At 35.3% G+C, this 27,509-nt stretch overlaps 3 protein-coding genes across 11 annotated transcripts; 2 read left to right on the plus strand and 1 right to left on the minus strand.

The window, feature by feature from the left end:
* The first annotated feature begins 1 nt into the window (after position 1).
* SdhD (succinate dehydrogenase, subunit D) lies at positions 2–4,591 on the plus strand. Of its 2 annotated transcripts, none has more exons than XM_046621432.2 (4): positions 2–235; positions 3,411–3,565; positions 3,880–4,070; positions 4,202–4,591. In XM_046621432.2, the coding sequence occupies exons 1-4, from the start codon at positions 151–153 to the stop codon at positions 4,398–4,400; spliced, it is 630 nt and encodes a 209-aa protein (XP_046477388.1). In that variant the 5' UTR covers positions 2–150; the 3' UTR covers positions 4,401–4,591. The 2 variants fall into 2 exon arrangements, with proteins under 2 accessions (XP_046477388.1, XP_046477389.1); XM_046621433.2 differs by lacking the exon at positions 2–235 and adding an exon at positions 2,854–3,018.
* LOC124216645 (kinectin) lies at positions 4,303–21,412 on the minus strand. Of its 6 annotated transcripts, none has more exons than XM_046621415.2 (17): positions 21,324–21,412; positions 18,529–18,698; positions 18,137–18,297; positions 16,967–17,155; positions 16,042–16,357; positions 15,147–15,958; positions 14,385–15,035; positions 14,063–14,232; positions 13,789–13,963; positions 13,183–13,269; positions 12,740–12,973; positions 12,510–12,653; positions 12,144–12,305; positions 11,797–11,961; positions 11,451–11,531; positions 9,311–9,350; positions 4,303–6,798 (listed from the first exon to the last, which is right to left on the minus strand). In XM_046621415.2, exons 2-17 carry the CDS (start codon positions 18,674–18,676, stop codon positions 6,752–6,754), a joined length of 3,582 nt encoding a protein of 1,193 aa, XP_046477371.1. In that variant the 5' UTR covers positions 18,677–18,698; positions 21,324–21,412; the 3' UTR covers positions 4,303–6,751. The 6 variants fall into 6 exon arrangements, 5 of the variants coding, with proteins under 5 accessions (XP_046477371.1, XP_046477368.1, XP_068991113.1 ...); XM_046621412.2 differs by lacking the exon at positions 9,311–9,350 and adding an exon at positions 10,630–10,875; XM_069135012.1 differs by lacking the exon at positions 9,311–9,350 and adding an exon at positions 10,630–10,875 and having other exon boundaries at positions 21,236–21,339.
* Positions 20,455–27,301, plus strand: LOC124216651 (annexin B9-like). 3 transcript variants are annotated; one of them, XM_069135016.1, is made up of 10 exons: positions 20,455–21,189; positions 21,342–21,594; positions 21,849–22,302; positions 22,572–22,636; positions 24,651–24,781; positions 24,883–25,087; positions 25,279–25,618; positions 25,702–25,883; positions 26,024–26,114; positions 26,268–27,301. In XM_069135016.1, exons 4-6 carry the CDS (start codon positions 22,615–22,617, stop codon positions 25,078–25,080), a joined length of 351 nt encoding a protein of 116 aa, XP_068991117.1. In that variant the 5' UTR covers positions 20,455–21,189; positions 21,342–21,594; positions 21,849–22,302; positions 22,572–22,614; the 3' UTR covers positions 25,081–25,087; positions 25,279–25,618; positions 25,702–25,883; positions 26,024–26,114; positions 26,268–27,301. The 3 variants fall into 3 exon arrangements, with proteins under 3 accessions (XP_068991117.1, XP_068991116.1, XP_068991115.1); XM_069135015.1 differs by adding an exon at positions 24,275–24,434 and having other exon boundaries at positions 20,566–21,189; positions 21,849–22,636; positions 24,605–24,781; positions 24,941–25,087; positions 25,265–25,618; XM_069135014.1 differs by adding an exon at positions 24,275–24,434 and having other exon boundaries at positions 20,568–21,189; positions 21,849–22,636; positions 24,605–24,781; positions 24,941–25,087.
* The last annotated feature ends 208 nt before the right edge of the window (positions 27,302–27,509 follow it).

Here is a 27,509-nt window from a genome sequence, read left to right on the forward strand (position 1 = left end):
TTTTACTTCTCGGTTTTTTTGCACCGTCTACCAACTTTTACCCTACCTGACCGTGAAACTGAGCTGGCATAAGTTCACCTTTTATTTTCCGCAAATAGTGGCGAACAGACTGCCTGCTCCAAGCCCACGATCCACTACTTGAAGGGCCCAATGGGTTACGTCGGATCGAGGCACTGTGGTTCACTTATATCAGGAGTACACGTTAGCGTTGAAGCTGGCACGATCGAAACTACGGGTGTGGATAGCTATTGTCGCACTATACGCCGAGAGGAATTTCTAGTCGTTGTTACTGTACACTCCTCAATTTTTATCGTTTCTACGATTACCGGATTATGTAGTTCGGGGTAAAAGATGAAACCAAATTTTGGAACTGTAAACAGAAAATCTAGTATAATTTTGATTATGGTCACTTTTACTGTACTAAAACGATTAGACTAGATTTTGTGCTTACAAGTATACTGCTAATTTTTATTCCGTAACCAGCACTGTATTGTGATTTCGGCTGTGGTAAAAAATTAAAATAGTTCACGATTGTGTGGTAACCGTGTCTAAAAATTTCTCTCGGCATTTACTATAAATATATGACTTATACGTGCCCGTGCAATTTGCCAGGAGCAACGAGGCGAATCCTTTAATGGCAAAGATCCCACCCGATGAGGAAAGGCAGCATGCATCATTCAAAATAATATAGAAAAGCGGGTTTCGGTTAAATTTCCTATTTTTGAAACCACTGATTTCCGTCTAAATACGAATGTTGAAATCCATGAGGCGATTGCGTAACGTTCTTATCGTCTTTGTGTCGGATTCTATATATAATCATGGTTTTTCTACGGACGGTAAATCAAGATTGATAATGTTAATCGGCATCAGAAATTCTAACGATAAATTGATTATACCTGATTTTTGTCTTCCGTCTCCGTAATCAGTTTTCAATCATAAATCAGCTTTCCGAATGTTATACGTGTATACATATGCATTCAATAAACTCGCGGTATTCTAATTAAGTGAAAATGAAATCCACCACGAAACAAAAGATCTACTCCTAATTCATAGCCTTTTTCTACGACAATGAAATAGCAACAATTACATCAGGCTGAATCGTAATCGCCATAACGAGGTTAAATCAAGTTACAGAAAATATTCCCGCAAAGCATCCCTGCAATAGAGGGTGCAGCTCTGTTTATCTTATAAACTCTTCCAAGTGGATGGTCGCCTGTTGAAGTTGTTGTTAGGAAAGACTAGCCGCGACTTCGGTTGCATAAAGTACAACATCCCGTAGCTGATAACGATACGCACACAGTGCAGAATTCGTTTGAACGTAAAAAAGGTACGCTGTCATCTGAAAGGAGAAAGCTGGATCCCGCATGTTATCTACGCATATAAAAGCTCGCACATACACGGCGTCGCTATAAGGCGGGAACTTTATACAATACATACATACTCAGGGCACCAACAGTATCCCGACGAGCTGGAAAGATTCTGGACTAAGTCGCATGCTGCTACCCTGGTAGCGGGTTCGCGAGGGAGATGCCACCCTGGACCACGCCCTTACTCCCTGGGTCGCCGACATGCCGGGTCATCTCCGGTGGATACAAACGCTTCCTTCCATTCCGGGCAGACATCTCTAAAACAGTTATAAACCTGTTTTAGATCCGGTGTGCCTATCCTAGGTGACATGGTATGCATAAGTGTACCCATAGTATACAGATTTGGCCTCCTGCAAGTCATGTAATTGAACAGTTACGTAATGACATTAATATATAGATATATATGTAGAATAATGAATAGAGATTATTTAACGCCAATCAGGACGAGTACAGAATTTAGTACTCTGTTCCGATTTCTCGCATTCATACTTTCCTGCAAGATATAAAATAATTAGATTGTACTTATTCAAGGTCGATCCAGTATCGAAGTAATTATAAATCGTTAATTTATTATACTGTCTATTTTGGGCTGATGAAGCTCTATCTACAATCTCTGGAATGTCAGTGGCACATTCTGTGATCTCTTTCATACAATGTTTAAATAATCTATAAATATATACATACACATACATATATGTGTCAACGACGAGTGGCCAATCGGTAATCAATCGGATCAATGTCAAGCCGATAAACGCCAGGTTCGATGTGATTAGTAATCCAGTAGGATAGCATGGTGCAAAAGAGCTGGGCTTAAAACGGTCGAGCTACTGCTTGAATGCACGGCCCTCGGAATGAGAAGAGCTACGATATTAACTAGGAGACCATAGCTGATTGCACTAGCTTATAAGCTAACCAAAAATATATTCGAGCTTAGGGTTTTTGCGAGAGGTTAATCACTCGTTAAATCTGGTGTACACTTTTCCATAAATCTTGTGAAATGTCTTGAAATCTTTTGAAATAATTTGAAACCCTCTGAAATCTTAAAATCATTGAAAGCTCTTGAAATCGCTTAAAATTTTTGAAAATACTGCGAAATCTTTTGAAATCCCTGAAATCTTTGTGATCTTGAAATCAAGTAAACAACGAATCGATGAGTGATTAACATCTCGGGTTTTTCTTTCTCAATTCAGGTACTTGCTACCAAAAGTAAAACAATCACTTGTGAGAACATTACGGAATTCTTCGATTGACGATTACTGTGATTTCGGCATATAAAAAGCGTACCTCGTAATTGCTTAACTTATCGCGTAGAATCCACCGTGAACAGTGATATGCGTGCATTGTTTCTTAGAACGATTCAATTTTAATGAGACAGAAATGAAACAAACGAAGTTAGGATACCGCGCTTATTTCAATTACTGGGGGAAAATATAAACAACCAACGCAACATCTAGAAACTTTAACGCCGTTTGGTTGCCGATAGTTGTCACCAGTTGTCACGGGGAATGAGGTATTCTCAACGAGAATTCAGGAGTTCCTTGGCTGAGTTGGTCGTTTAAGAAATAACTATTTATATTTAACAAATAACCGTGCCCAGCGTCTGAAACGATGGCCAGATGTCATCTCTCACGACAGCTCAGCCTACTGACTGGTAATTAAAATTACACGTATATCTTTTAAAGATATTCACGCGATTACTTAGGTTATGTCTAAGCCAAGTTACATAATTCATAGTTGCTTAATTCATCAATTTTCAAATATAAACGTTCTCTGTGACACTTATTATCTCAGCAATACAGAGCTCGTCAATTTTATATCGTTACTTCGTCCCTGCAGTTCTGGAAGAATAACGAGTCATTCTACTCTAACAGATTGTTTATTCGATTAGTTAACATAGCAATTCGTATCATCATGAATTTGAATCATCTCAGAGCTTATATTGACTGTCAAACTGCAACAATTGCATCAGAAATAAATCCTGGAGTCACTATTCTCGCACTTTGATATTTTACTATTCTCATAATGAACACTGGTACCTTTCAGGCAAGCTTGGTAACTATGGACAACTTCCACTGGTCAGAAACTGCGCCGTATCTCAGGGCATTATTCATCCACAATTTGCAAGCTTCATTGCCCAAAAATACACAACTGCACCAAAACTAACGGCCACAAGCCTCATGCTAACCTCTGTACCACAGGTCAGGATTTCTTATTATTTCTCAATTGAGATATCGAATAGGTTGGCAATGTAAAATTCCACACCTACTCAATCAAAGTTTCCGTTTTCCTTAAATGATGAACAATTTTTTTTGATCTGTACTCAATTGTAGCTTTGCAATGCAAACTATCTATGACATATTTGAATACGAGATATCTATACTTGTCAATAGTTAAAAATGTCAAAAAATATGGAAATCATTTCGAAAATACGATATTCTTAGCTGTTGTTATACAATTCTTATCAATAATATTACTCACTGAACAAACTCATGACTATTTTTTATGTGAGCAGCTGAACCTGGTGCGATCAATAGCCACGAGTCAACGTCATTGTGCTCCAATAACTGGTGATCACGTGCGTCTATGGCAAGCCGAGCGAGTAACTTCTGCTATCCTAATAGGACTTCTGCCTGCTTGCATTTTGCTTGAGAATCCATTTGTCGACGTAACGTTATCTGTCTTCATGGTCATGCACAGTCACTGGTAATTCAATCTTATTGTTACTGATATTTTTTGTTATTGAAATTTCACTTTTATCAGTCGATTTTTATCAATGAGCTCAGCAAGAGTAATTGCAATATGTCAATATAATACTACCTTTGAATTCATTGCAGGGGTTTGGAAGCAATAGTAATCGACTATGCTCGACCGATAGTTGTGGGTAATATCGTCCCAAAAATAGCTCATTTTGCACTGAATCTTTTTTCTGCCGCTACACTAGCTGGTCTGCTTTTGCTAATTTATAATGGTCCGGGTTTGGGGAAAACTGTGAAGAATCTGTGGACTGTTGGCAAAAGTGAAGCTGCAAAATAGAAAAGAGAAAAAATAACAATTACGCGTGTTCACGTTTTGTGTAAAAGAAGAAAACGACAATATACGACTATTGTTTTAAGTTATTAGAAATTATATAGTTGGTAAAAAAAAAAAAATTTACCATTGAATAAATTATTGTTTGCCATGATAAATGAATGTAGCTCATTATTTCGTACATGAAGAAAAGATTCGGCATATGTACTTGTAAGATATTGAAAACGTTGTTATAAGTTAAGTGAATAATTTGTTGTACAAATTTCGTTTCATGAAATATTGAAGAAAAACACTGATGTAATTAGCTTCAAATAGCGATAAAGTATTTCGGTAGTAATCATTGATTTAAACTCAAAATGATGAAAGCAATAAAACATTAAATCATTATGTATACACCTGTGTAACAATTCTTTCTTCTTTTTCCTAGTGGCTACAATTAGCTAATTTTTTTTGAAACAAAGTGACTATGCCACTAGGTCCGCTGAAATTTATTTATTTACCTATTTTTAAAACCCTGTGGTAATAACTCAATTTCACTGAGTATTATGGTGGCTATTTTTATTAAAACAATTCTAAAAAAGGATTCACAATGTATGTAATTCATCATAAAGTAGCACTACTTAAATCTAGATTTAGTACGATGCAAATACACTGCTCAAATCTGTACAGCGAACGAGGACAGGTGAATCTGAGCCCTTACTCAGATGAGACTTGAAAAAATGCTATATCAATCCATTCCGAGCTTTGTCTTGCAGAAATTCATCGTTCAATTTTTTTCAACATCAAATAATTCGTAAATGCTACTTTTTGCACTCAGCTATGCTGACAATATTTTGGCACTTTTTACATTATATATTTCTGGAATGTATACACGCTGATTAAATTGATATTTCCCCAAATGAATTTTCAAAATAATTCTAATGAAAAAAAAAAAAATTAATAAATAACTCGATTGAAATAATGTCAAAGAATTTCTACAAGCGGTAGCTGAAATTCTTGCGATTATAGTATTTATGGTTTTTACCCAATGCTAGACTGGCCTTCCTTCGTTATATAAATTGTAGTAGGTACTAGACGTTTTTCTTTTTTTAAATATTTTTTTGTTGCTTTCTTTACATACTCTTACAAATTCTTTGTATCCTTTCTTATTGCACAATATGATTACCTAGAAACATTTGATGGTTGCATACAACCGTCGTTGTCACTGTCGTCAACATCATCACCATCATCATCATTAACAACATCATCGTCGTCGTCTATCTTTATAGCGTTTTTATTACACAATAATCATCAAAAGTTACGAGCTCAGCAACTCTAATTAATGTACAATTATAGATAAATCGTTACCCACATGAAGCATGACAGCCACAAGATATTCAGTTCAGTAATACACAGATGATTATAATAAATATAACCAAAAGTTATTGCTAAATTCAAGTTTATTCTGCACTCATGATTTTTAGTGATTCGACAGTATTACTTTTCTCTTTCTTTTTTCACAGCCAGAAAAATTCTCAATCTCACTATTTGCCTTGATTTGATAACTAGTGATAGTAAATTTATGCAATTTCGTTTGTACAAATTCATCTTAAAACTGAAACTTAATAATGTACAAATAATCAAATCTCTAAAATTAGTCAAGATATTTGAGAACACCCACAATAAATATCTAACAGATGCCAGTGCCCCATGTGAGTGATTTTTATCTTTTACATTCCTATTGATTTCAGATATGGATCAACTCAAGCCAAGTTCGTAACAATTAGTTGAAATTCGAATATTATTCTGAGATACAACTCATGCACATCATTTGAAGTAACTTGGCATAAATGTGCCCATATGTGAGCACTGACCATTGCATTTTGATGTTTGTGTGATTATAGCTTTGCAACAGTGTAATAAAACTATTTGTGAGTAGTGCGGAGCTGTCTACTTTTTTTTTCGTTCTTTTTTTTTTTAAGAAGCATGTATTTCTACATGAAATTAAGTATCTTAAAATAATATTTGAAAGTCGAAAACACAAGATCTGTTTGTCAACACAAGATGTGAGAGGCATTATTGAAATTATATTTCTACAACTAGTTATATATGTATAATAGTCACACACACCGTTTTTCAATAATCTGTGTTATCTATCTACTTGTTAATTTGTTGCATACTTCTTTTACATATTAAAATATGATATTTCTTAAAATAAAGATTATCAGCAATATTTTTAATCGTCATTATCATTATATTAGTCTTCTTTATAGCAAAATTTCGACTGCTCGCATCAATGGCACATGTGCGCACAGTGTTCGTTCTATTTATCAAATCTTTATTATCGCCGCCTTTTTACCCCTGATGCTGTTTTTTCTTCAACGTAATTTATTCTTTGAGGTTGTTACTTTTTTCCTGAACCACCCTGTAAGTTGTAATAAAAAGTTCATCAATTACAATACATAAAAAACAGCGCGAAAGGCTGTTTGACAACCTATGAATGAAGAGTATTGTTGCAGAAAATAAGATTACATCGATATTGAAATAACACACAAATTTATGTAATTCCAACTACTTCTACTTTACTACTTCAGCTGCTACATCGTAGAAATTAATAAAATTGGATTAACTATATTATTGCTTTATCAATATAGATCTATTAGAGTCCACTGATGACTTTTAGTGAAACACATGCAGCTGAAGTTTAACATTTAGTCGAAATATTAATTTATATTTTATTCGTAAATACAGAAAACATTCACTATGACATGAAAAAAATTATAATCTAGAAACGATTTGTTGAAACAGACAAAAGTTGTAATCGCGAGACGAGTAATTAAATACTCAACAGATAAATCATACGTCTTGCCAACGGAAGGTTGAAAAAAAAATAAGCCATTGATATTGTTTGCTGCAGTATACATATCTGTTCATTCTACTGTCTAGAAGTAAAGAAAATTGATATTCTTATTCATAGATTATCCACTTCCGACAATACCACAATGATTATCAACCAAAAATAATAATGAAATTTGGTTGTGGGTCAAAAATAACCTTAGAGGACTCTCTACCCATCACCAATCGATAAATAAAAGTTGCTGGACATATTTTTTTACAATACCGAATATGCATAGTGCCGTGCAATCGATTGCAAGCAATACTTAAAATATATCACAGTAACCAAATATTGTTGCGATACTTTACACGCCATAATTGATTACAACAAAATTAAACGAGTGTAAAACGAATGCATGAAAGTACATGGAAATAGAATGGGTATTTTGACAGGCAAGAAACAGATACATGTATACCGTGAATATCTCTTGAAGCAGGCAACTCAAATTTATGTTTGCGACAAAGTTACAGTGGAGTCACTTGAAATTGGTCAACTGGCCTGTTTCCAAAAATATTTACAAATGGTACAAAAAACTACATCAAACCAGAGTTTAACAATGAGATCTGATTGCAATTGATCAGATCTATACCTGCGCTAAGTCATAGAGTATATAGTGCATCGAATTTATCTGAAATTGTTATCAATATACACCGAGCAATATTAAAATTGTTAACTCTGACACTTAAAGAACATACAAAGTTTTCAGTGTCAATTCGCAAAGGCAAACCCTGCAATATATTTTTTAAGTATTCATTAAGGATGTACAAACGGCAATACAAACATCAAGGCTCACTCAATGCCTGTAACTTTTAGCTCATGTACCGATTGACACGAATTATTACTAATTAAGGCACAATTGAGGCCTGCGTGGATTAAAATGAGACACAGCAAATGAATTTTAAACAGGCACCCCAATTCTATAGCGTTGAATGTTATGTGTATTGATCATGTGATGTCAATGATGTTCATGAAAACTGAAACATACTTTAAAGAATAAAGCATTCTTAACGACGGTGAATCAGAAATATTTAATATATATTTATATAGTGTGGAAATCTGAAATGAAAATGAATATTAATGTAAGGTATCAATGACAGCTGTGTTACGTAAGAGGAATAAATAATATCGTGAATAATAAATCTTGCAGCTAAAGTGTCGTATCCTTTACCTCAGTGTTTGTGCTGGCGTCACTTATTGTTACTACTAATATTATTTCGTTTCTTCTAATTTTTACATAAGTATTCTCTACAAACATGTCATGAATTATTTTTTATATAAATAAAATTCATGATTATGTGTCTGTATAATTACAGCAGTACGGGTTCAACATCATCATGCTCGAATATGAATTCAAACAATTAGCATAACTTTTCTCATTGGAATGTTTCAAGTATTGTTTCCATGTTTGCTGATTTTATGGAAACAGACATTTACAATCGTATTCGTAAATATCAATACAAATTATACAACACTACATTTGAATAAAAAATTTTTCTTTCTTCACGAAAATAACTGGTGCACTTGCAAAGTAAAATATGAGAATTAATCATTGTGTAATTCTTAGGTATGATTGATGATGGCGTGGGACAATCACGATGCAAAGAACATTCACTAGGGGAAGCATAAGTAATTATTAGGTAGGAATTGAAACCTGAGGTGAGAATTAATTTCAAATAAAAGAAATCACCTAAAAACCATATTTTGCCTCGATACAAATAAAGTTGAATAATTGACGCTAAGTATATGAGAGGGCGCAATGTGTCTAGAAAAAAAGAGGTATCATTACAAGCCATGTGAGAAATGTATGGTCGTGTGTGGTCGTTGGAAGAAAAAAAGAAATGCACCTGCAGTAATTAAGGATATTGCGTCACGTGGAAACAAAAGTGAAGACAATGTTTGAACAAATTAAAAATAAGCTGAAACAGCGAGTGGACGGTTAAGCCAGCGAACGGGAGGCTACCCTTTTTTAGACGCTCTTTCGAAAACCGAAAAAAAACAATCAATCATTTGAGAAGAATGTCACCTTCCAATTATTCCATACCTGCGAATCGGCGCCGCTTTGTCACGGGTTTCATAGTGGACTGTTAGAACAACCAAAATACAACATATTTGTTACTTTGATGTTGTTATTGATTAGGCTATTAACGATGATAGTACATGGTGGTCAACGAGCGATCTGCGTTGGGGAATTTCTATTACAGCTTAATCAGCATGTAACACATTACGTGTCGTTGTATGTACATTTAATAAAATGCAAGGGCATTGACCATCAGGACAAACACTGAGGAGAGAGGATTTAAAGACAGTAGCTCATAAAGCATTGGCCCCTATGACAACGTCGTGAAATATAGTTTTTTTGTTCACCTTGCTAAACTTTGGAGCTTTACAAGCAGTCAAAATTGAGATATTACTTCAAGTTTTTTTCTTTTTCTTTTTGCAGTAATTTTGCTGACGAATACATAGCTTAAAAGTACGTATAAAAATGTCGGTTATTGCGGACCCGTGTAACTGAGAATTATATTCGTTTTCCAACTTATGACTACAATTATCTGAGTAAAAATTCTTGTGCAGAGTATATTTATACTGTTGATTGTATCTGTTTCTTACAACATAAATTCAATAACTTTTCACAGATTTTCAATATAAACTAAATAGTATCTGTCACATTCTGCTACTAAGAACTACTAAAAAAAAAAAAAGAATATAAACTAACCATGCCACCTGAATGTGAGACCTACCACCAAGGATAAGTTTTTTTACTAATAAAGCTGTCTACTTAGACACTGTACCCTTTCTAGAAATTATTTATGAGAAAACCATCGACTGTTTTTAAAAATATAATCTAAAGACAAATTATATGCGTGTGTGTGTGTGTGTATATATATTACTCAAAGAGGAAAGAATATGTGGACAATTACAGAATGCAATATGTTACTTTTGCACAAATATGAAACTCAATAGTCGAATAGATTTTTGTGTTTCTCTGTTACAGATGTATTCAAACAAGACTGCTGATGAGACAAATGGGATAAAAAAAACATGTACCGGGAAGAGAATGAATTTATAAGTACAAATTACTTATCTATAGATCGACTTTAAAATCTTCCTCAAAGATAGTCTTTGGAAGAAAATTAATTCATTCCATGCTGATGTAATCTTTGATCATTATCTATACTTCGTTCATGTTTAAACAAAAGTAATCTCACATCCCAAATGACTCATCGCGCAAATACCTGTGATTGAGTACTATGATACAGTAAGACTGTCAACTCTCAATTATTGCCAATGTGTGTGCAGTACAAAAATACGTAAACGAGCCAGAAAGAAAAAGTGCTTCCCATAAACTATTATGGGTTTTACCTTCCTCTTTTTCTTGTGCTTTTTATGTTGCTGGCTGTTCAACGGATTCCAGCTAGCCTGTGTGTTGTGGTCTATCATGTGACACGTTTGTGGGGAGGAGGTTTTTGATATTAGAAAGCTGGTATCGGATTCTTGTCGACACTCAACCAAATCTGTAGCGGGCTCGGTTATGGAACATTTTGCAAGCTCTGTATTCTTCAGCGATTTTTCAAGCGCAGCTAACAATGAATGCGCCACCACTGTTGGCTGCATTTAATTGGGAGAGAAATGGTTAGGGATGATGTGTAAGTTAAAGCAAAGGCATAGTTGCTTCTCTTTTCAATTGAATAATCGCATAGGTTCAAAAACTTTTTCATATAGAATCAAATTCAAAATTGTTTTAACGTATAAAAAATGTAACTAATCTTTATATCAAATATAAATAGCCTAAATAAAGTTGATCACACTTCGATGACACTTAGTTTGAAAAACTTAGAAACATAATAGAAATAATTATATACCTATTATTCTCGCGTTGGATAATTTTCTGGAGTTAATTTTACCCATTTACCTCAGTACTAAACAGGTGAATTTCTAAACATGAGTTCCATATAGTTTGCCGATACAAACAGAATTGAAAAGCTTTTGCTGAAACTTTGGGTACTGAACGAATTTGTCTACGGACTATGATACAAGTTAAATTAAATGCAACTCTTCATGGAATACGTATGTCCATATGTACATTGATGGCTTGTCGTTTTTTTTATTATCACTAGCAAGTAAAATAATGTAGAACATTTCCTGTAATACCGTTAAGATAATAGTTTGCTTTTCACACTAACCTCAGACTTGGACGAATCTGATATTGGTGGCCCGTTTACGGTGGATTGATCTAAATTCCTGAAACCGGGGGATACTTCATTCTGAAATTAAGAAACATATTTTTTAGGCTGAAATTTAGAGAACAAAGTATGAAACTTTAGGGAAACTAACATTTTACAGCAGACATGATAAATATCCAGGATACCGTTTAACATCCAGGAAATTTTCGCTAATGTTGCTAAATACTGTGAATTTTAGGATATATGCTCATCAACTTGTCAGATATTAAAATAAATATCAATATTGTTGTAAAAGTTTACAAGGTAATTTTGGAAAACTGCTAGCAACTAACCAAAAGTTGCTAACCTTTAGTCGGCCAACTTCGTTCTGCAATTGTAAGACAAGATTTTTCTCCTCTGCCAGACCAGACTCGGATTTTTCTAGTAGGGAGCGAAGCCTTGCTACCTCTGCATCAACAGCAGCCTTGTTGCTAATTTCTTGTTGCAACGATTGCAGTAATCGAGATTTTTCCTGAAATTTGATCAATCCATTGAAATTTCAAGACTGATTTATTATTAACTCCAATCCTAAGTTAAGCTCCAGTTCAAAATTTGAATAAATATTATTCGTATGAATGTTTGTACTAGATTAAAAAAAACTTCCTTCAAAATGGATGAATTTGTGCTCAAATAATATACATACTGTATACTGACCTCTCCAAGTTTTTCTACTGCGTTGAGACTAAGATTTTTCTCTCCTTTCACTGGAGATGATTCGGATTGAATTTTAAAAGATGATAATTGGGTTTGGGCTTGGTGTCTGAAGGTTTCTGCTTCAGCTAATCTCGTTTCCAATTCAGATATTTTTTTATCGAGCTATGAAAGTAAAATAATTAGTTTATATTTCAATTTGATAGTTTTAGAACGGAAGTTTCAATGTCAACTTAAAAAGAGTTTAGTTCGAATATTACTTGAGTTTGAAAATTTTTAAAAATTTACTGAGCAGTATTAAATATTTTTGGTTGAAAAATGAAAAATAATATTACCCTCCACCGATCAGTATGTAATCTTTAATTTTACCTGTTCTGTGAGGCCAGATTTGCTTCGAAGACTGTCAAGTTCAGTTTTAAGACTAGTTAAAATTTCTTCTTTTTGTTTTATCTGTGCCTGCCACCTCGCTTCTTCCGATTCTAGGTGATTTTGAAGTTCATTAAGTGTTCCTTCCTGTAAAATCATCGAACAATACGTATGAAAAAACCTATCACGTTGTAAAAAACACGAAATATTCAATTAAATCAATTATAACATACTGTATCGTGAAATATTTCTTCATAATGCGACACCATCCCCCGTAGGCTCTGATTCTCCTTTTCCATGTCTTCTTGTTTACGTTTGGAGTCCTTGACAAGTGAAGAAACTTTGCCTTCAATGGCAGTCAACCACTTCTCATGAGAAGATTCAGCAATACTAACATCGGGGAATATTCTCTGCAGTAACATGTCAGTGGATTTCTGTTCATCTCTTCCAACTTTTTGCGATAACTCCTGAGAAAAAACACAAAGAAAGCATCCCCAATTACATTGAATAGTAAAAAAGAAACTGTAATAGTCATTGACTCCTTAAAAAGAATCAAGCCTATCATTTGTCTGAGAAACAATAATGCATGTATTGTGAGAAGCTGATAACACGGGATCACTGCTGAACTTTCAGCATGTGATATAATAATTTCTGAAAAAATAACAGAAAAACTTACATCAATTGCTCTTCTGGAATTAGAACTTGTGCGAGACTCTGCTGCTGAAAGAGCTTCCATCACTTTCCAGTTCTTAGTTCGTAATTCCTATAGTAGCCGAAGAAAAAAAATTTCCACCAAAACAAAAAAAAGAAAGAAGAAAAGAACCAATCAACAGTCAGTTTACCATTCTTTGAATCGAAACGTTAAAAAATTAATATAAACGCAGTTTGTCATTCAAGCAGAATGCTAGATAACCTGAAGCGATACGAAACTTTGTATGTAGTGGAAGCAATTGATGATAGTTTTTCACTATCTTTGTAAACAGTCAGGTAAAATGTGATTAGACATGGTTAAGAAAGACATAATATCAAGTGGCACATGGCAGTGCAACACTTCATATACCTTCTTAATGTAGGCTAATCAGAAAGAGGGATCAGCTTTGGTGCTGAAAGTTCAGGGAAAAAGTCTTATGCCAATCAGTTGCTGGAGATTGCATTGTTAAGTGCAAGAAGAGTTACTTAACAAGTTTTGGATAAGCTTAAATAAAAAACCTATTCACTGCAACGTTTTTTCAAAACTTTCAATAACTTCGAAATTAAAAGGATGAAGAGAAGCTTTGCTTACATTGTTCTTCTGTTTCTGGACCTCAAGTTCGTCCTGAAGATTTGTTCTTTGACAACGTTCGTTGTTCATATCGCTTTTCAGTGTCTCCAACTGGACAGTAAGCTTACTCAGCTCTGTGTCTTTCTGATTTACTTCCACTCTCAGCTTCTCCAGCAGAGTTTCCTTCTGTTCTAGTCTGCGGGAACAACGTTAACGAAAATAGTGTTAATGCTCCAAACAAGTGTGTTAAATATTAATACCTAGATATACATATAGCGATTAAAGATTGACTTACAAATTGTTGTGTTCAATATGTTGAATGTTCTTAACAGCCTTTGTTTCAACGCCATTTTCACGGCCTTCGGCATCTGGACGTTCCTTATTAGCTACTAACTGAGAGGCTAAGAACTCATTTTCCTCGCGAAGTTTTCTGATCTCCTTTTGCAGCTCAGCAAGAGTCCCAGACTAAAATCAAAGCTTTGGTTAAACAAATAAGTGGTTCACATTAGCGATAACGAGGGTGTACAAATATATATTCGACAATTCCACTTGTCTGTGAATCACTAATATTCTTTCAGATTTTCTAAAATTAAAATTATTGATATTTAAAGATTTACCTGTGACGAGAGTCTGTTATTTTCTTCTTGCAATCTTGCAACCTCAATTTGTGATTCAGAAGAATTTCTCGCACCCTGCTGTAGCCTTTCAACCTCAACAGACAACATTTTCAGTTCAGACACAGTTTTGTGGGCGTTTCTAAGTTCCTCCTGGGTCTTGGCTAATTCTGTTTGAACCTTATTCAAGTCGCTCTGTGCCTTAGAGAGTTCAGTTTTTGCATTTTTACTTTCACTTTGAGCCTTAACCAGTTCACCCGCTGATTTCCTAAGATCTGCTTGAATGATATCGAAATCTTTTTGAAGTTTGTTACAGTTGGATTGCGAGTTCTTTAGTTCAGTCTGGGCGACAATTAAGTTTGACTGCGATTGTTTCAGTTCGTTTTGCGTCGTGCTCAACTCAGTCCTGAGTGAAGTAATTTCGACTGCCTCAGTCTTTGCTTCGTTTTGAGAGACTGAAAGGTCAGACTTTAATTTGTTCAACTCGGCTTGTACCTTGTTAAGTTCAGCTTTAAGATTGTTGGCCTCGTTAGCTTCGCTTTTCACAGCGTTCAACTCTGATTTAACGGAGTTCAATTGTTTTTGAAGGTCTTGTTCGTGGCGAAGCGTATTCTGCAGTCTATGTTCTAAATCATCAATTGTACGATGAGATTCCTATTTGAAAACGGAAATAAAAAATTATTTTCCACCAAGTACACGTTGAATAGTTTTTTCAATGTAGGATATAAGAAAGCTTTCGTTGGGGGTGTGGAAAAGTTAACAAACCTCGAGCTGTCTAACCATCTCCTGAAGTCTTTCTCCTGCTTCCTTATAGTGCTGCAGCTGTCCCTGGGAATGCATTAACTGCTCTTGCGTCATCGCTAGCTGTTGCCTGTGCCGCTCAACCTCAGCAGCGCTATTTTCACATGTAGATCGCAGCATCTGGATCTCTTGGTTAACGGTCATATTAATATTCTGCAGTTCTTGAATTTCCACATGTTTTTGGGCAAGTTGCGCTTTCAAGGCGTTCTCGTTTTCCCTCATCTGCGAATATTGTACCTCCAGTTGCTTTCTCTGTGTGACAAGTTCTTGCTGAAGATGTCCTTGAGTTTGTCCCTGATCCTCTTGCATTTGATGAATAATAGTCATCTTTTCGTTAACCTGGCTTTGCAATTGTTCTATTTGTCTGGCAAATCCTTGTTTCTCTGCAGCATGACTCTCCAATATGTGTTGCACACGAGTATGCAGAGTCTGAGCCTCGGTAGCTTTGGCACTCAAAGTTTCTTCGAGCTGCCTCACGTTCGCAGAGAGCCTAGACTTTTCAGCATTCAATTCCGAGCGCAATTCTTTTAGCTTATTCTGAACAGCAACACTTGCCTCTTGTTCATCAGCCAATGCTTTTTCCTTCTCTGCCAACTGTTTTTTAAGTTTAATCACAGGATCTGTGCGACCTTCGGTCCACTCAGAATGCTCTAAAGGATTATCTAATTGTTTGTTCAACAACTGATCAGTAAGAATTTGAATTTCAGACCGGCTAAGTTCCGCCTTCTGAATAAGAGGCATAAGCAAAGATATGTTGACGCCATCCTTGTCGCCCCCTAAAAAAAGTAACATGAAAAATTGCCACTAAACATTACAGGTAATTAGTTTAATTCAGTTATTTTCGTCAATGATCATTTACCAATTTGTGCTAAAATGTCATTCCTCTTCTTCTTATTCTTAGATTCTTTAACCGATGACTGGACAGGAACTGAGATTTCTTTTACAATTTCTTTGGCTGTTTTAACAGGAGTTTCTTTTTGTTGCTCTTTAATTTCCTTGGGAGTTTCTTTGAGTGCTTGTTGCTGTGGAGCGTTTCCAACATCTTTTTTTTCCTCCTTTGCATCCCCACCTTTCTTAGGTTGTTCTTTTGCGTTCTTCTTAGTTTTCGTAGGAGTGTCTACGAGAGATTTGTTGACAATTGGTTCGGACTGTGTCATTTGATGTAAATTGTCCTTCTGCGAGGGAAGAAAAATAAAAAAAAATAAAAAAAAAAAAAAAATAAATAAATGAGTATATGAATAAATATAATATTGAATTGATAGTGTCGGAGAGAAAAATCTATTTCAATGAATTTCTGATTGCTTCTTTTTGGCGTGGGAGATGAATGGTTCGTAGATACTATTATCTATGCCTCATAGTGATATATACAGTTTACTATTCTTGTTATCTTCTCTCGCGATATGGGTTACCAACCAACATATATAATAAAAAGAAGTGACAAACTCCCCTGCATATTAGCATTAGTATCATGAAAAATACTGAGATGTCGATAAAAAAAATATTTGTGTTACGAATATAGAATTGCTCCAGCTGTTCAAACCCAGAATGACCGCAATATGTCCTACAGCTTTCCAAAATGCAGATTTGGCACTGCGTGACTTTTTTTTTTTATTCCATATTAAAAATTGCCAATGAAAAAACTTACAAACTCAAGTTTAACCCAATCGGATAAGCTCTATAGACATATTTATTTCAAGGGAGAATCACCCTATATTTTTACGTTTTGTAACTACTAAAGAGGTTGCAACACGAGCAATAAGTCTTTCTAACAAAAATATACTCACGCTGTGACTACGAATAAGTTCAAGATCATCTTTGGGTTGAGTCAAATCAAAATGATTAATGTCTTCTGACTGGGGTTGTGAAAGACTGGGTTCTGGTACCAAAACCACCGGCTCATCTTTGTTGAGAAGAATCGGTTTCACTTTGTCAATTTTTCCCTTCTTCTTGTTCCCCTTGATATTTTTTTCCTCCTATTTCAATAAACCGAGTTATTGATTTACTTTGTAGAAATTTATACATTTTGAAGTGTTGGTAACTTCCTTGGAAGTAATTTATAGTTGATGAATATACTCTTATTGGTCCTAGTTTATGTTTATTAGTGATATTTTGTTCGATTTGAGGAAAAAGCAAACACAAACAACGTTTACTACGACTTCATAATTATTTACCAGTGGAAATTTCGTCATAGGATCTCCATTATTCTGACTTCTCGATAAAAGCTTAAACCTAAAATGGTGGAAGTTTACTTTTACTCGCTCTCATCTTTGGTAAAAGACTTGACAAAGTTCCAAATATAGTCCTATGAAAAGGCGAAAGAAGATCGTTTCACTCTAGAGATTGCAATTGGGAGAAACAATACTGTTCAAACTTACCAAGGCATGTTTATTAAATATTAGTGCAACATGACGTGTGCCAAAATTTATTTATGGATTGAAATTGAATAGGATCAGAGTTCGACATAGAGAAACATAAAAAGTGAATAAACTATCTGTATTAATTTACTGTACAGCTGGACAAGATGTGGTAATTTTTTTGTTACTACAACTTCTGTCATTAGTCATTTTTTTAAACAAATGAATTTCATGCTGTGAATTAGGTAGCAATTAGATTATAAAATCTGGTAAATCGAATCGAAATGTTATTGTACCTAAAATTATGTTAAAAAATGTTGACACATCCACAAATGATTAGATATACAAATGATACATTCTTAGAACGCCATAGTTTTGAAAAGTTATCTTAAAAATAAAATCCACAACAATTCAGAAATCTGAAATTATACAAAAATAAAAAGTTTTGTCGCGTATAACAGTCTCTTGAGGAGAATTTCATTTACCGGTTCCTACATAAGATTTCTTTACTCTTGAGCGTTTTTAACAAGAATTCAGAATAATGTTGAATGAAAAAAAAATTAATAAGAAATGAAGAATGGATAACTAAGCGTTTTCTACCTGAATGGGTGCTTCGTCAATGAGTATTTGAGGATTTTCCTCGAATTGAACGTGCTCGGTTTTTTCATCTTCCCTGTCTTCCTTTTCTTCCTTCTTCTCTTTTACCTTTTTCCCCCCAGCTTTATTTTTATGCTTCTTCTCTTTACCTTTTTCTCTTTTACCTAATGAGAAACAGATGAATTCGTAAATCGCTAACATTCGGAGGTAAATACAGCTTTCCATATTAGCTGATCAATAAATAACCATGACTCATTCCTTATTTAAAATTATAATTTGAATGAATTCATTGCTTCTAAATATACGACAACAACGTATTCCACGTACACATTATTCTCTTTCAGGTCCAGACACAATATTTGTTAAATTTCAGCATAAAAAGTTATCGAACTTACCTATTAGCAAGTCATCAGGTAGCTTGCGTTGTTCAGCTATTGCTTCGTCGTAGGTTTTTTCTTTCATGCCAAACATTAACACAAAAAGAATAACAGCAGCCGATACGACTACCAAACTTACGCAAATCAGCCCTGTCTGGACATCCATTTTTTTTTTGGTGGATTTTCTTCTATAAATACACGAAAGTTTATTTAAAAAATTTTTCAGAATTCATAATTTATCAGGTATCACTTGTTTTACGTAATTGGCGTTACGTGACTCGGATGGCACACAAATTAAGGTGATTAGACTTTACGATAATACGTGGTTAGTGAAGAAAAAAGGAAACGGAGAAATTAAATACAGTGAGGAAGGAGAATTGAAAAGTGGGGCCCCCAAAGATAAGAAGTTCGGTAAATAAGGAAAAAGAATTCACAATTGAAAGAGGAACAAAGAATACGACTGATATGAGTCAAAAAAACATGATCAGACAGCTGAGAAAACTGATGGTTTGAATATCATCAGACATCGTGATGTTATCTGCCAAAATAGATGTAATACTGTCCTCGTGTTACTTTACGAATGCAAAATATGCTATAATGTATATACGCATTACAGCCAGACATATGAATCATAAGGCATACAGTTTCCAGTACTGTAGGGTTTCGAATTATTATTTTATCGTAGAGCTATTCCATACACAATATAATTTGGCAAGAAATCTGTTGAAGCGACTGAAGCCAACTCAACAAAGCGTTAGCTCATATATGTCTTCTTTTTCTAATTACAGTTATACATTCCACTTCTTTGCCATAGTTTGAATAACATCATCTAGGCAACAGTTATAAAGAGGGGGTTAATTATTCGTAGTTTCATAAATGAGTGTATTCTACGTCAATAGCCTGCGCCATATTCTCACTTTCATGTTTCTTTTCTTCTTCAAGTTGAACTTTTTTCTAAAAATCTCAAATACTTTGCTTTATTAAGCTCAAAGATTGAAAATGATATGAAATTGCACGAGTGGAATTTCCAAAAAATATATTGAAATCGAAATGTTTAACATTTGAAGAAAATCACTATTTCGCGATTTTAGCACTACTTTGAAAGAGTCGAGTTTGCAAAATAGAATATCTCATTCTATTCCAGTGCAGCAAATTCCATATAATGCCAGTGTTGGAAAATGACAACTTTTTCCTTAAAATGTGCATTGTTGCATTAAACTTTTCTAACGTCAGCATCATGAATGCTGTTCAAAGTTCATCTCCTGATCAAATATAGAGCAATGAGTTAAAGAATGGTGTTGTTATAATCTAAATGATTATGGGGAAAAAAAGAGGACAAAGTCTTTAACAACGGTTTGCCACAATGTAAATCACAACAGACGCATCTCCGAGAGATATAAACTGGAAACCGTTATCTGTTTGACCATTCCACAGCCATCCGACAGATTTGCGAATGCATAAGCGATCCGGGCAATATGTTATTTGTCGTAAGTGTCCAAACACAATTTGATGCAATGCTTTGCTTCAAAAACACGGATTTGGCTTTGGAAAATGAATAATTGACAAAAGACACAAATAGTATTTACCTTCAAGATGTAAAGTCTGATCAAAAATATGTTAAAGAAATCAGAAAGGTGAGAATGTAAAATTTTTTTCTGCACCAACAGCACTATTGCTCGATCAATAGCGATGAATGTTTTGCACAAAGAACAAGACGATTGTTTATAACCTATAATAATTTTAGCAAAAACATTTTTCGAATAAGTCTAGAGAAGAATAAAAACTAGCTCGATTTCTGCTGGCTCAACCTCGGTGACATTGTCAAAATCAATTGTTGTGACTTGACGCATTTTTGAACAGTTTTTGCGCCGAATTGAATGTAAACAGAGTGGAAGAGGAGCCACATTTTCGCCATTTGCGAGTGTTGATCTGTGCGCAATCGGAAAATGAGAATAGACTAGCGAAAGGGTGATTCGATTTTTCGGAGTATATGTATACAGGCAGCGGCGACTTGTGTGACGAAACAACTGTACCGTGACGGTGAATCGGAAGATTCGTATTTGAAACTCGTACTGACCGACAGGTATTTACAAATAGGTATGTTTTGCCTCGTGAATTTGGAATTCGGGAAACCGGGTCCCGTGAGATCAGAGTGAATCACGTAGCCAGAGTCGCCGAGAAGTACCAGGAAAATCGTGCGAGCTTCGGTGCACGCTATATTTGGATTTTGTAGACATGGGCCATCGGTGTGTTAATTGGAAAGTTAAATTGGTCGGCGTTAAAATGTAAATACGTAGGTACAACGTACGTGCAGAGATGAACCTAATTTACGAAAGTTCAAACAGTGTTGGACCTCACGTTGCGCCGCACGCTTCGACAATTAGAACGAAATTACTACTATACTACACAATCGCGAGATATCAGAGATAAGCAGACGCTCGATTATTGTCCGGGGCAAATACCGAACTGCGATTTAACGACTGGGCGGCGAATTAACATTAATAGACGGTGCGTGGCGAAAAAAATAAATGACATATGGATGGGATGACAGAAGCAGAATAAGCGGCGGGTGGTAGCGGTCAAACGGCACGTCATCAGTATACCAATGCCGCCGACTTGGTAGCATTCCGCACGTCCGAGGATCGAGTAGTATACGTACGGCTTCGACAATAAAAACCGGTTCGTACTTTTCATCAGAAGGACGGAATTATTGCAGAATATTTACCGTTTGGGGGCCCACTAAACTTAACCACGTCACGTAATAATTGTCAGGCGAATCTATTTCGCCCTATATCTCACTAAAATAAGCTTACTTTTCTCCTCGACTTCAGACAAGAACTCCACGCACACGACACAAGAACTCTTCTGAGCTGTTATGGCCGCTCCGAAAGATTTTAGCTGAAAACCACGCCCATCGGATATTCCGAAACTCTGGATTGGTCAGCTCGCCTTGCCACGTAAGCAGCGCAGCGTGTACTTTTCACTTTCATTTACCATCGCGGTATTTACCGACTGTGCACGAACTCTTCGCGCGACTTGACGGCATGTTTGAAAAAGTACGCCGTGAAGTGAGCAGTTTTTCATGTATGTATGTTTTATTGTGCGTTAAATTGCACGAATGGCTTATCTTTCGGTTAGCTTATTTCCGGTCCGAAACAACATGCGAGTTTAATTTATCCTACTCGAACTATTTGCCATTGACTAGCGATGTGGCTAACGTGAGAAAATGAGTTGTATTGTCACATAATCGAACTCGTATTTTGTTTCAGACCGAAAATAAGTTAGCCGTAACGTTGAGGCATTTATGCATTTTACTGTACAGTAAGGTTCATTAATAGGTTTCCAGTTTGGAGCATATACTACTGGAGGTAGCGGACGCATGCCGTTAACCTCGCGAAAACTATGGCCGTAGTAATGAGGGAGCGTGATATACATCCTGGGGTTACCCAGGATACTCCGTCTCTTTCACTCTACATTTTATTGTCCAAGAGGAAACGTATCAGCCAACCGGGATGTAGAGCGAGAGAGACAGATTGAGGATAGAAGAAGCCGGTGTTTCTGTTCTAGGGTAGCTGCAGGTAGCTGGAAGCATAGGAGCCATCGGATTCAGTTATCCAGTTATTAATAGTCACTTGTTGATTCTCTTGAATAGTTCGACTGAGTTTACATACGTACGTGGTTTTTATTTGACTGTTTACAGCAAGCAGTGGCTGTCGGTTTTTAGTTGAGTAACTGTTAAGTCTTGCATTGAAAAAGACGCTGCATTTCGGTAAGAGTTACGTTTGAAGTACAGTACGTATAAATACCAATACTTCGATTGTTCTGAATAACGAAAGATTAGCTATCCTAATGTGCGAGTATTTCTTGGAACAGTGAGAGAGCTGTTTTTGGCTCTACTACGGAACGTCAATTATGAATTTGAGAAACGACGCCATGAATGCGTCCTTTCATTGCACATTAGTGCAATTTCGAATGCGTTCAGTGTCGGGCTATCGAAACTAACTATACATACAGTTTCATACAATAGATTTATTCAATTGAAACAGATCTTTTTTTTTCAGGGTGGCTTTCCTGATTGTGAGTGATTCTGCATCCTAAGCAACAATGAAATACATAGGTATATCGAGTAAGTGTTATTGTTAACTTTCGATTCACATCCATGCGTGGATGATTCGTGAGTGTACTGCGTGACCAATATTCATAATTTTTCGGCATATGAATATATTTGAATACGAACATGTTAGAAGAGTACATGCTCTATTAAACTATACATCCCCATCCTTGCTGTAAGCTTCGAATTGCACTATTCGTAAGCCTTTGAAAATTCTTCAAGACGCCTAATAGCAATCAGTAATTTGTAGAGTCAAATCATATACCTGATAGACCTACTGAACTTGAGGAAAAATCCCAGTAATCTTTATTTACTAATATTACAAATTTTGAAATACGTGTTAGATTAAAATACTAAACAGATTTTCATTTTTATATTTGATCGAACATTCCGTACAAGTGGAATAACTTTAGCCTAAGTATTTATTGGAATAAATAGAAACCAATACTTTCATTGGTCATGTATCAATTACCTCAATATTTTCAATAGATTTTACTGAATAATTATATATTCTGTAATAAATTTTCATAAGCAATCCAACGTGAGAAGGAAAATAAAATTCAGACATTCATTTACAACTGGTTTCAAAAACTAACGAGGTTCATTTTGGACGGTCACAAAAAATCAAGTTCACCACCGCCTTATAACTAATACGCATGTACGTTGAACTTAGTTTTAATGTATCCCGTTTTTTTTTCTACCACTTTATGTCCAAATTACACAAAAGTCATCAATTGATATACACAACCACATCACTCAACAACTACTTTTTGCAATCCATACATGTGCATGTATAACTAATTTTGCAAACTTTCACTTCAAAAGTGTTTTGGAGATAGTCAAGCTCCAGCTGTTTTCATTATAGTTTATCCGCAGTTAGAGGAAGGAAATAATTTTCTGTTTTCAGAATTTCATATAAACCATTAGTTAGTGGATGTCGAAGGTAATACAGTGAAAAAAAAAAGTACAGAATACCTGTACATACCTTAGTTTTGAGGAAATAATTCCCCATCAGTTCAATTCGTGGTATATAAATTCGGAAGGTAAAATATCGGATTGATACTGTTTATTCTGCTTTAGCCTCTGCTTATTAGAGCTTGTGAAATTTTTAGACTGCATAAAAAATGCCTGACATTGTCTTGTATTTGTATAATATCAAGGGACTTCCAGTGATGCCCTTACCAGGCCAAAAGCCCCGAAATTCGTTCAGAGATTTGACAGGTACCCCAAGTGCCCCTGGGGCTTCACCCTACCCGACAAATAATCATATATCGTCGTTTGGAATGCTTACTCTCCTCATGCCCCTGCTCCAAATCCTTCCAGTTAACCTCCTTGCGGTGCTCAGCAGCAGACAAACTCCTGGCCTCAGTCATACAATCAAATGCCGCAAAATGCTTCTTCCGCCTCCTATTCTCAATTGACAAATTCTGGTGCCTATCCAAGTCTTCAGAATCAGAATGCTTATCCGGCTAGCAATCCTTTTTTCGGCTCCACTATTCCTTACCCATTACATCCAAACCGCTCTGCTCCGTCTTCACAAAATCTAAGTCCTTATCCGCGCCATTCCAGTCCTTATAATCGGACATCAGCCATTGCTTCATATCCTGGTAGTGCAGGTCCTTATCCTCAAAGCACGAATTCTTGGCCAAATAGCGCCAACCCATATCTTTGACATACAAGTTCGAGTCCCAGTGTGTGTAATCCTGGGGGACAAGGTACGGGGGCCGTCTATAATCAATACGCTAATGTAACTACTTCTTTGCCGCCGTGGCATGCAACCTTGGCTCCCCGCAGAGCACAGTGGAATGTCAAGGTGAGATAATCAGTTGGTAGATTTTGCAAAACTTACAGGGTAAAACAGGAGTTTAACTCACAACTAGGCTGATGAAAGTATATTTTACTTATCTGTGTCTTCTGTGATTTTGTTATTCTGTAACTGAAAGTTGTACAATGTTTGTTAGAAATTCTATCTCTTTTTTACAGCCCTCCCCAACAGTCGTTGCTTACTTTCTATTTATCGCAAACACAGATGCAAGGAAGTTGAGAGAGGCGATGACAAGATTGGGATCCAGCGAAATAATCGTGATGGATATATTAGCAAATCGTACTAATCTACAGCGACAAAAAATTGCTGAAGAGTATAAAACTCTCTATGGAATGGTAAGCGATGTATCAGGATATGGTCAAAAATTTTTAATCTGTATACCAAATCAACAAATTTATTGTATGCATAATACATGTGAAAACAATTTGGGTTTCAGGACCTTAGCATAGATTTGACCTTCAAGCTAATTAGTAACTTTAAGTACCTTATTACAGCTATGATGATGCCACTACCGCAATATTATGCTAAGGAACTGCATGATTCTATGCGTGGCTCCGCTATTGACGACCGTCTTATCATTGAGGTTCTCTGCACGCTGTCCAACGATGAAATTAAGATGATTAAACAGGCTTAAAACTCCAGTAAGCATCATTGCAACATATGCAGTGAATTTCTAAATACCGAGTCTAAATCCTCCCATCAAACGTGTATTTTTAGTCATATATTTTTATACTCAGAAAAATATTCATTGAAAATTAATACACTATTTCATTACATTTCACTTCATGTTTTAGATCGATTTATCAATTTTTTCAAAGTATCTTTCCCATAGAGTATTCAAGAAGCTTAGAATACGATATCAGCGGAGATACTACAGGTAGTTTTAAGGACCTGATATTCCCCCTGTTCATTGCTGATCGTGATGAATCGTTTGATCTGGATCCAGCGGAAGCTCAAGAAGATGCTCGCGCACTTATCGGGATTGGTGGGTGCCCATTTTAAATTAAGTTTTGGAAGTGAGAAATCTACGTTCCTTAAAATTTTGGACGAAAGAAGCTTTACCCAGCTGCAGCAAATATTCATAGATTACGAGAGTATGGCTGGACATGGAATTGAAAAGGCCATTGAAAATCAATACTCTGGAGATATCAAGGACGGCTTTCTTTCTGTCAGTGAGTTTTCATTTGCTGTTCCTATTTATTGTCCTGCCTCAATGTTGGTATATCGATTATTATTGTTCTTTCCATTACTACAGTAAAATGTCTGAGAAATTCACCTGTATTCTTTGCTGAGCAATTTTACAAGACTGTGCAGGGACCTGAAATTGATGATAAAGAACTTATTCGACTAATCGTAACTCGCTCTGAAATTGACATGCGCGAGATCAAGGAAGCGTTTGTTGCACTGTATAACGAATCTCTGGAAAATTATATATCGGTTAGTAAAAAAAAGTTCACTTGCAACACAATGACATATCTTAATTTTTGGCAGAAATTTCAATAATCCCACTACAATTGTAGTACAGATTTTTGTTTTTGGAATATAATTCGTCATTGTGTGTACATTTTTTTTTCCAGGAAGACTGTTATGGCTGCTACAAGGAATGTCTCATTACTCTTATTTCTTAAAACCTTGAATTGGCTTTCCCAAAAAATCTGTCCGTCACACGTAAGTACATTATTCTAGCATCTCATCTGCTCATTAATATCATGCATTTAGAGCGAAGAAGTGCAGCTTCTAGCTCTTAATAATATCGTAGCTGCGTAATATTTTTCTTTTAAATTGACTGCTTTGTGTTACAAATGTCTTAAATTTCACTAGGTACTCATGTAATTCACACATCGTGAGAGCTTACAGTGAATGCCGTCGCTTATGAGAATCTGAATCTGTCATAAACTACAAAATGGAACTTTAAAATATCTCAAGTTTACTATATATATTCATATGCTAAGAATATTAGTTTATAGTTGCATTTCCATGTTATTAATTTCTTTACTAACTTGATTTTAATTCATTCTTAGTTGAATTGAACAAAGTTGAAAGTATTTTTATGATTCGTATTCCTAAGGTGTAAGTGAGACATAACTGTGTCAGTCCATTTCTTTACTGAGTCTACAATCAATACATGTGGTATTGATCAACCATTTTCTTGCAATCATAGATCATCCTGTGTACTTTGTCAAATTCCATGGGTTGAACTAAGTGCCATTTCACAATAATTATCAAAGTAATGTTGAGGATTTTCATAATTTGAATTCATAAATCAGATTTTAATTCTGCATTGAAGTATTAGCTATATTAATTAGTACAGAAATATATCTTTTGTGTTAAACAACGTTATCCGAAAACTACGAACAAATTATATATTCCTTTGAACAATTTAAATTATAAAAACAATTATGTTGAATATTAGATTATGTACTTTGATATTAAGAATAGGTGTAAAATGGTTGGAAAAATATAGCAGTTCAATTTTACATTGACGGTTTTGTGGTATTACACAAAACACTACAGAATATTTTTAATCTGTTATAGACTTCGCTGTGCTCAGCTGTTTCCTCAAACATGAGACACTTGAATGAGTATGCTTTTGTACAGTGTAAATTATTTACGAATTATTATTATATTTTTATAAACTGGACTTTCCAGCTTGGTAAATAAATCCGAAACTCGGCAGTATAAAATTTATTTTAATACCCTTCGTCTTGTGTAGCAATTTTACATCACCCTACGAGTTGTATACTGTGTAGTGTCGCCCTAAATCATTTAATATGAAGACAATTTGACCAGAATAATCACGTTTTTTGCTCGTGTTATCTGGTACTATCCTTGTGAAAACGCTATGTATGTACCGTTACGTAGAATGTGGAAGTTTAACCAAACTTTTGGCTGCTTGGTAGCTCTGCAATTGCGTTGTCTGGTTTAGATGTGAAATTTGAATGGTGTATTGGATAAGGACTCATTTTGAAAGAAGATAAAAATAAATATAAAGCTTAGAAAATGAACGATCTAAGGGGAGAGTAAAAACGTGGTGGAAAATTTTCAGATCATGTTTCTTTATTT

Source organism: Neodiprion pinetum, chromosome 4, assembly GCF_021155775.2.
Source record: "Neodiprion pinetum isolate iyNeoPine1 chromosome 4, iyNeoPine1.2, whole genome shotgun sequence".
Lineage (NCBI taxonomy): Eukaryota > Metazoa > Arthropoda > Insecta > Hymenoptera > Diprionidae > Neodiprion > Neodiprion pinetum.